General features: G+C 34.7%; 1 protein-coding gene across 1 annotated transcript in view; it reads right to left on the bottom strand.

Annotated features, from left to right (window-relative positions):
- LOC108741721 (brachyurin-like) overlaps positions 1–1,017 on the bottom strand; it is a 7,728-nt gene extending 6,711 nt beyond the window's left edge. Inside the window, exons 1-2 of the mRNA XM_025980094.1 lie at positions 937–1,017; positions 748–873 (exon numbers count right to left, since the gene is read on the bottom strand). Of these exons, the coding sequence (XP_025835879.1) occupies positions 748–873; positions 937–981 (171 nt within the window). The 5' untranslated portion in view covers positions 982–1,017. The remainder of the gene's footprint in view (positions 1–747; positions 874–936) is intronic.
- Positions 1,018–10,283: the final 9,266 nt, after the last annotated feature.

Below are 10,283 nucleotides of genomic sequence, written 5' to 3'. Positions count from 1 at the left end.
ATTATTTAAATTAATTGTAATGACTCATTTACGTTACTGTTTAGCAGTTCTTATGATGACAAATAAAACTGAAACAACTTTACAAAAAAACATTAACAAAGGTATGAGAGTAAGTTCTTAACAAAAGACGATGTGAAAATGTAAACAACATGTTGAAGAAAATGGGATTGTACTCAGTAGAAAATAAAATAAAAAGGGATATATTAACGTTTATATATAGCGTAGAAAATAAAATAGTACCGGAATACCCCAAAGGATTAGCAACAAAAAATTCAGATATACATAATTATGTTACCAGGCAGGCAAATATTTTTCATTTGGAAAAAGTTAGAAGCAGTAAGGGGCAGAAAACTGTGTTTAATAAAGGAATTATGGCATATAACATGTTGCCATATGAAATTAAAAAGTTAGGGTCAGTTGGTAGATTTAGAGATGCAGTCGGTACTTGGTTGAGTAAGAATGAACAGGAGGATTTGTAATTATATAAGGTTTCATTTTGTTTAATTGTATAGTGCTGTTTTTTGTGCGATTGAAACATACAAATGTTTTGTTTAAAAATTATATTTTGAATAATTGTAAACGTTTATGTAATTACCCGTAGGCTATCTGGTATGAAAAAATAATAATTAAACAATAAAATAATTCTGTATTTCTCAGTAAAAACAAGCCCAAATAAATTATGCACAGTGCGAATTAACCCAGAAATTTCGATCAAACACCAAATTGTCAAATATTTTCAATGCTTACTTGGTAAGGAAAAGTGTTTGGTACAGCTTCATTCCCTCCTACGATCCTTATATCTTCAGGGGGTGGGAACTGTTTGAGTCCTGTGTGAGATGTCTCATGAGCAGTTATAATTTTAGTTACGTAAGGCTATAAAAACAAAAAATTAATTCGAAGTTGATCTAGACAACCAAATTGATATCACTGCTTTACCGTAAGTAAGGAAAATGTAGTGAAAATTAAAACAATTTCCTTCATTTCTGCTGATGATACAGATACTGTGTAGATTTTGGCAGAAACTCCTTTTATAATCTTTAAAGTACTTTTGCTGATAATAATCTTGGTTGCGTGTTTTGTTCGGGCCCCATCGTTATGATAAACGATAAATTTCCAAATATTTTAGAAAAATATATTTTTTTTTGTAATTAAAGTTGCTTTAAACATATTTCTGATAAACACTTCTCATAAGACTGATTGCAATGTAGCTCTGTATATTGAAAACACATGTTCTTACTTCATTGATGATAATATTACAGTAAATGGTACTTTATAATACTTTATCATCCTTGTGTTATGAAAAAAATTATAAAGCATGGGAACTTTAAGAATTTAAACAAAAGAACGCCACACACTTTTTTTTTTGATAAAGCTGATGTTATATATTATGTACACGTAGACAATTGATTAGCAAACTTATTGAACATTACAATCAACTTGTTGTAATTAAATTGCTCTCGAACTGTTTAAGAGCAACGCCACGTAGAAATATCTAGAAAAACTAGTCATTTTATTGTTATTTGGAATCAAAAATCCAATGTTATAGCATTGATAAACTTCTTATAAATTATTACAAAATAATATTAATTTTGTTGTAAGTATTTTAATTAGTAAGTCGGTATTAATACTTTAATACCGTAGAAAGCCCTCAACAAGTGAGTGTAAACCCAATCAAGTAAAAGACCAGTTGATATACGAAGGCGCTTCAAATAGTACCCCTGTTTGAAGACAGAACGTTCCTGAGGGTGGTATTATCGTGTGCTGCAATCTATCTAACGACGCCAAAACATATTACAGACTGATTGATAGGTTATTTTGGATATGGCAGCCATTCGAATGAGAAGTGTTTCGTAATTTTCGCTAAGATGGAAAAAGAGCAGTATCGTTCGGTAACTCACTCATGGTAAAAAAATCGAGGAGATAAAAGAAACGTTGGATGCTGTTTATGAGGACACTTCCCCATCTATGAGCACGGTTCGATATTGATTCAACGAATTTGAGCGTAGGAGAACATCCGTTTTTGATGAGGAGCCGGACGTCCGGTAGACGTAGTTACCAAGGAAATCATTGGAAAAGTCCACGATATGATTCTCGCTGATCGACGAACGAATTTGAACGAAGTAGCAAAGGCCGTAAGTGTGCAGACCAGAACAGCTATTAATATTTTACGTGATAAGTTGGCGATGAAAAAATTGTCGGCCCATTAGGTGTCGCCATTGCTCACGGTGGACAACAAGCGGATGCGACTGTTAACTTCGAAGCAGTGTTTGGAGTAATTTAAGCTAGATCCGAAGGACTTTTTGCATCGAGTTGTCACCTTTGATGAAACCTGGATTCATCAATATACACCAGAAACCAAGCAACAGTAAAAACAATGTATTTCTCCCTGTGAATCTGCTCCAAAGAAAGCGAAAATGGTCCCATCGCCCGGAAAGGTCATGATGACGATTTTTTAGGATGCGAAGGGCGTCATCCTCATGGAGTTTTTAGAAAAAGGAAGAACGATCACTGGACAATACTACAGTGAGTTTTGGACCACTTCGACAAAAAACTGAAGGAGACACAGTCACATTTGGCGAAAAAGAAGGTGCTTTTTCACCACGATAACGCACCAGTACATTCATACGGAGTTGTTGCCGCCAAAGCGCATGAATTGCGTTATGAATTACTGCCGCACCCCCCGTACTCACCCGATTTGACTCCCTGCGACTTCTTCTTGTTTCTTAACATGAAGAAATGAGACCGAGACAGGGGCGTATTTTGGAGAGTTAGACAAATCCTATTTTTTGGAGGGGTTAAAAAAATGGCATGAATGTTGGGAGAGGTGTATCTTTCTACAAGGGGGCAATGTTGAAAAATAAAAAATTGAAACACTAATTGAACTGCCCTCGTATTATGTATAGGTAGCTAATACTCAAATTGAAGTAATAAATCACTCGAATAACGGTTTGAGAGAATTTCTAAATCTTTTATAAATAAAATGTTTTTCTGTAATTAATGTTTTGCTTTAAACATATTTCTGATAAACACTTCTCGTAAGATTGATAAAGGCTCACAGTGTCTCACAGATATACAAATATGAAGAAAGAGTTGAGTGATTGAGGGTCATCTGGAATGATTATCTTTTGAAGTATACAAAATTACATCACTAATGNTTAATGTTTTGCTTTAAACATATTTCTGATAAACACTTCTCGTAAGATTGATAAAGGCTCACAGTGTCTCACAGATATACAAATATGAAGAAAGAGTTGAGTGATTGAGGGTCATCTGGAATGATTATCTTTTGAAGTATACAAAATTACATCACTAATGATTGTAAAGATTAAATAATGTGTATTGCCACCTAATTTTTTAAAATCGTTAATTTGGATTAAACGATATAATCTACACCAATTTCATTCAAATTTCTTTCATTCTAAGAATTTTGTAACGGAAAACCCACCCGAGTCCCATGACGTTGAACAATATTGGAAAGAACACTAAGAAAATCAGTCATACTTCAGCATTCGATACATTCAAACGCTTCTGTCAACATCGTCTTAAACAGAAAAAATGGAAGTCCCAAATAACGATAAATGATATAGAAAACATTATACGAGGGTGGATTGATAAGTTTCCGGCCTAACCAAGAGATGACGCCACTAGGCCTACCTTGAGGTGACATTCTATAGTACCATCCTTGGATAGCTTGTAGCTATAGTTTCAGCCCGATCTCCTNCAGTAGAGACACAAAAAAAAGTCACTTCTATACTTGCGAACGGTTAATTTAGAAATTTGAAAATAATTCATAAAGGTGTATGTCTCTACGGGTGCGAAGCCTGGACGCTGAACACGACGGAAAATAAAAGGTTAGATGCGTTCGAAATGTGGAATTAAGGGCGAATAATGAGCATAGTGTAGATAAAGAAGGTTAGAAATGAGGAGATATTCGAAACAAAAGGAGAACAGAATTTGGCAATGAAAAATAGACGACATAGGTTGGTAGGACACTTTCTCAGGCATAAATTTCTAGTCAGAGACATATTAGAGGCAGAAACAGAAATTAAGAGAAGTAGAAGTAGACCTAGATTAGATTACTGTTCACAAATTGTTAAAGATGTGGGATGTTCTAGTTTTAAAAAATTAGCTCAGGATATGAAAGAGTGGAGTTGCAATGCGTGTCCAACCAGTCTTAGGACTGATTATGAGAGATGAATATCTGTGATACATTCTACCCGCTTTTTTTCTAATCAAAACGAGTGAGTGGACATTTAAGAAAATTACTACCAATTTACTTGATATGGGTATAACAATATTGCTATTCTTTGTTGTCTGTTACAGGTTGGTGTAATTTCGTTTATAAGCAATGGTGGTTGCGATGCTGGGGATCCAAACGTCTTGTCAAGGGTAACATCATTTTTAGACTGGATCGCAGCAAATAGTGATGCTGTTATTTCTTAAGCAACTGAGTTGTTCACTGAATCAGATATTGCAAATAAACGATTATTGCTATTGAATGAAACGTTACACATATTGTATATAATATTATATATTTATATCTAACGCCAAATATTGTGGAGAGTTGTAAAAAACAATAATATATCCATCATATGGCTTTATGGTGCACCGCACTAATCTAAGGCACTCCCGTCCCGGCAAAAATATGGTTGAACAAAAACATTTCGTAATTCAGTATACAGAGCATACTGTTACATGCAGAAAGTAAAATGCATTAAGATCAATCAATATATTAGAATGTAATTATATAAATAAACTAGAATTAGCCTCAAGCGTTACCCTAAACAAATAAAGGTATCGTTACATGGTTAACAATAGAGTCCAAAAGAAGTAAGGGACTTTTACAAAACTAAAGCAGTTGCAAACAGAATCGTAAGTACCTATAACGTTACAGATGGCGATTCAGTAAAAACCCCTCCGCAAGTGAATTTTAATATAATAATTCATTGCGTGATCAAACAATGTGAGTAAGGTGTCAGGTCCTCACTCAATTTATTTACAAGGAACTGCAACCGTCCATACCCGGGTGTTACAAAATTAATAATAATTTACTGATGGTTTTTTTATTTTCTTTTTGTCAATTTATACAGATATGTAGGTATTTGTTTTAGTTATTTTCGGTTTCTCTTTTTTGTCTAGATTTTATTAACCAATTTGCTTCTTAAATATTAACTGAGATTATACGCAATCAGAGTAGCATTTTATAATTCTTTTAAATATTTTTTTTTCAACCAACGAGTAAGACAAAGACAATCCTCATCTTAAAATCGTGCATTTTTGCGTCAAGTTCGTAGCTCCAACTAGGGTCAGCAGTTATCTGGTTAGTATTCAACCATGAGCGAGATCGAGTTATATGTAGATAGGTTATAGGAGAGAAAGTTGGTCGCTGGAAATGTTTGGGGTTGTAGAGGGCAAGTAACAGGACACCGAGAATGCGAATCTTTGCATTTTACAGAATACGAGAAGGATAGGTTATTAGCAGCTTGAGTAGAAGAACGGAGATAGAACTTCTCGTCCCTCTGGTTTTATTTCTTTCGAAACGTAAAGGGAAGTCGTGAAGCGCGATACGCATAGAGGAAAGGACAACCAATTTTAGTGTAAAAGTCCCACTGGACCCAAGGAAGGATCCGTCTCTGGCATTTCACGTACCCTAGCAAAGAAGAGAGGGACTAGCTTGATTGACTGTGGCATTGCTGAGTCGAGAAATTCGCTGACTCTGTATTATAGCCTGAGAGAGCTTCTTTGTTTGTGCTCGTTTAACATGACACAAGTCTGTTGAAGTGTGTAGTCCACCATCTCGTGTTTTTTTGGTGTGGATCCTGACGGGTGTTGAAAAATTGTAGATCAGAAACCGTGAGTAATATAGTTACCTCGCCATAGAGAGACGTGTGCCCATGTTATCAAGTTGTCATTGCTAATCGTCTACTCCGTGTCATCCCGGATTTCTCGGAGAGAGCCGAGTCCTCCCCCGATACTATATGATTCTAGGGAAAAATTTTCCCTCTGAAAAAAATCCCTAAAAGGTTATTTTAAATGATTCCTTATAGTTTCTAGTCCAAAGATTAGCCCCTAATACAGTAAAGCCCTCTGAGTTTTCATTAACGCTGTGATGGCCTTAAAACTATTGCTGACTCGTTTCTGTAGCTTCTGGAGAAAAAAGCTTCTCCAAATTAAAGAAAAGGGAATATTATTTAAGATCAAGTATGGATCAAAATAGACAGCGGATTAGCATTAATTTAAATATAAAATGAGGTTACAACTACATTAAATTATAACGAGTTAATNTGGAGGAGATTATGTTGAGAAATAAAAAAAAAAAATTTTTAAAAACCTTGTTTTTCTTGGTCAGGCCGGAAACTTATCAATCCACCCTCGTATATATGTTGTGAAAAGTAAACGTTACCTCACCGCACCAGGAACAGATAAAATTTAGAGCTACTGGTGGAAGAACAACAACATCTTAGGAACATCTTGCGCCGCTCCTTAATGACACCTTGTTCCACTACATGCCAATTCTATAGTGGCTGTGTGAAGACTGAACCATTCTGATTCCCAAAATCTCCATGTCCACCCCGATACAGTGAGATGCATCGGTAAGCTCACCAGTCTGTGGAAGATTAAACTTATCATACCTTCCGGCTCAAATATGATGCATATAGAGTGGATGAATATTAAATATGGAGGTTTCCAGGACAACTCCTTAAGCCTATTGTTTTTTTTTGTATTTCACTCCCTCTCCTGACCTTTAAACTTAGAAGAGGCAACATTGGCTATTCTGTAGGTCCGCAGAATCGTACCGATTACACCATCATACACCGCTTTTACACAGATTATTCAAAGATGAATGTTTCCTTCATATCACCATCTTCAATTGGCGTTAAACACCGTCTCAGAGTATAATTCCATCCGTATTACATTTTTGACTAAATAAAACTAGCCTTGAAAAAGTCCAACAACTTGGGAGAAACGTTGACTGTTGTTTTTTAAATAAAATAAATTTAAACCCCAGTGTTGCTTTGATCAAAAAGAATAAAATCTAACTTTCGGAAAAAATGACATGAATTCTGGTTGTCTCCAATCTACCGTATCCGTTTGAAGTCATAGGATGGTCAGCAAGCCTCATCCTAGATTGTAATAGATTACTGAGAGCACGATTCGCTCGTTAGAGGTTGGAGAAACGCCCAAATTCCTTAGGATGTAGGTACCTAACAGAAAGGCATGTTCGATTTTGTTGCAGACGCTCTTCGCAATCAGTACTACAAACAGCTAAAATCCAACTATCGGAAAAAATGAGTCCAACAGCTCCTTATTGATGATGTTGATGCAATGCTGGTTTTAGTCGAAATTGAGCAATTTTGGTAAGAATTAGGCGGCGACCCGTCTCATGCCTTATTCGTTGGTAAAAACAGAATGACAGGAGCCAATCGATAAGTTTAGGACCTCAGCAACTTCTCTAACGGCGATTCGACGATTGGCTAATACTATTTTCTTCACTTCATCAATGTTTTCGTCTGTTGTTGACGTACTTGGGCGTCCGGCACGCTCTTCGTCGTTCACATCATCTCGGCCCTCTAAGAACATTTTGCACCACCGACAAACGTTACTTTGACCCAACCTAACTTCACCGTATATCATGGTCAACATTTGGAATGCGTCCACGCACCTAATTTTGCTTTTCACATAAAATTTGATACAAATTCTTTGATTCATTTTTTAGAATAGGCAAAAATCGACGTGCAAGCAAAGCAGCTGTCAAAAATAAACTGAACATTCAACATGTGTAAACCCGCGAAATTTGAAAATTCGCAATACTTTTTGAATAGACCTCGTATTGAAAGTTCGTACAACTATTCTCCAGTAGGCAATTTTGATATTTCTTTGAAGCGCTCTCAGCTTCTAAAATTGGAAAAAATTGACCAATACAAAAGTATTACGTTATTATAATTGACGAAAGATTCACGCGCTGGTTGGAGACCTACCCTATAACGAAAAAAGTGTCTGATAAAGGAAAACAGTTTGAATCTAACCTATTTAGGCAGTTGAATGACGCATGGCGATGTCGAGGGATATCACTCGGCCTCCAAAGGCATGGTAAAACATTTTCATTGACAATTAAAGCCGGGGCTCATGTGTCATACTGGAGCTTTTTGAACAACAGCATTACCCTAGTTTACTTGGTTTTTAAAATTCGTTTTTTTCCGTTGGTTTAGATCTACCGAATTCTTGCCTATGTTATTCAGAGAGGACAAGACTTTCAAGTTAAAAATTGTTCAAGAAGAAGTTATCTTAAATACTGATAGAAGAAATCAATTTTGTTTTTCGAACCTGATGTTCCAGTTGGACAAGCATTAAGAAATTTAAGAAAAGTTCTTAATCTTAAAAAGTTCATACATTTTTCTTTCAGTTAATTTGAACATATTGTTAATTAAATAATTGAATAAATAAAAAGGAAAACTGATTGTAAGATAACAACAACAACGACGATACGTCACAACTTGGAATAAAATATAAATAAATTGGTTGAAATTCAATTTTGACTTACCTACTACGTTAAAATCTGTAAAGAAAAATTAATATGAAGTGTAAATTTGGCGATTACAACGTGCCAGAAATTGACTAGCAAGGTGGTTAGGGGTTAAAACCAGACATGTTATCATATAAAGTGTCTTTTCTACTTACAATTAAAGAGTTAAAGAGTGCAATAGGATCGAGACAAGTGAGTAGAGTAGAAAATATGCAGGGTGATGTTTGAATCTCTGCTTCCGTGATTTAAATGTCATTGTTGAGAAATTTCCACCGGTGGTAGCTGAGGTCTTTTATCTTCCATTGTTGTTACTAACACTAGACTTGTTATTACTAACAATAAGTTTTATGATTTTGCAAATGTTGAATAATTACATGGTCTACTTACGATCAGTGCTAACTGGATTAACTGATTTCAGATAAAAGTCATAGATATATTATAAATTGGAATACTTTTATGATGTATTGAAGTTTGGCCATTCAGAAATTACGTAGGTACTTTGATATGACACAATAAAATATTAAATGCGTATAGTGTGTAATCGTTATTTACTATGTACAGTAAAATTATGGAAAACTTTATAAACAAAAATATGTGGCAAAATAGAAAGAAAATACGGAGAGAGTTGAAAGTTAATGGTGAATGAATGCCGGTGGGAAAGAACCGATATCACGTTTGAGTCCGTCTTTTTGGTTTGATAGGTTTTTATAAAGTTGTAGGAATGTGAGTAGAGAAAAAGGAAAGTGGATGAAGGAGATGACCGTGACTAAGGTAATAGGCGTAAAAATGTTTAAATAGACAGAATATAGGAAAGAGTCACTTTCTATAGCACCTACGGAGAGGGTGCACAATTAGGATAGATTCGGACAGGACTTCTCTACTGAGAAGGGTAGATAAGAGAAACAGCTTAGATTACTGTGGAGAAGGGTAGAAAGGAAGTAAAAGTTAGAAAGCGAAGATTCCAGAAATCAACATAATAGAATTAGATACGGATGATAAAAGTATACACGAAGAGACAAACAAATTAGAAAAACAGAAACATATGAAATTAGGCATAAAAAGATATACGTTATAGAGATATTTACATGAAATTACAAATTAGATACAGGTGATAAAAAGTACAAAATTCGCAGAAAATTTACAATGCTGTCAGGGGCGACTGTGGTACTAACCGCCACAGAATAAAGGATTTGATAATTATATGTGTTTCTTTTGTGGAAAAACATTTTTAAGGGGTGATACTCCATATGGATGATTCTCAAATTTCTAATTGATATTTTCAAAAACGACCAAATGAATTCAATTTATTAATACTGGTGATCGTACAATTTAGAACACAAAAAAATATAATTTCGAAAAGTTGAAAATGATAAATATAATAAAAAGCATGTAAGACAAAAGCGACCTGGTGAAGAATCTCGATAACTTGTGTGAGTGATGTACTAAATGCAAGTTAGATATTTAATTAAAAAAATGTGTAGTTTGTTGTTGTAATGTTCGCGCTAGGAAATGTTAAATTTAGTGTAAATTATCATATGAATGGTGAAAGATTAAGAGTTGTAAATTGGATGATTGGAGTTTTAAGTGTATTTATTGATTATAGCAAATTTCCTTAGCTTTCTTGGAAATTTGTTTAAAGCAAGATCAATTACAGAAACATACTTATCTAAATGATTTGAAAACATATCACTCATCATTCCGATGCTGAACAAAATGCGTAACAATAATTTTATCAACAATTACTATTTAAAATTAACTT

This window comes from Agrilus planipennis, unplaced genomic scaffold, assembly GCF_000699045.2.
Source record: "Agrilus planipennis isolate EAB-ADULT unplaced genomic scaffold, Apla_2.0 scaffold239, whole genome shotgun sequence".
Lineage (NCBI taxonomy): Eukaryota > Metazoa > Arthropoda > Insecta > Coleoptera > Buprestidae > Agrilus > Agrilus planipennis.
Note: the sequence above shows the minus strand (reverse complement) of the source record. Positions and strands in the feature narration are given on the sequence as shown.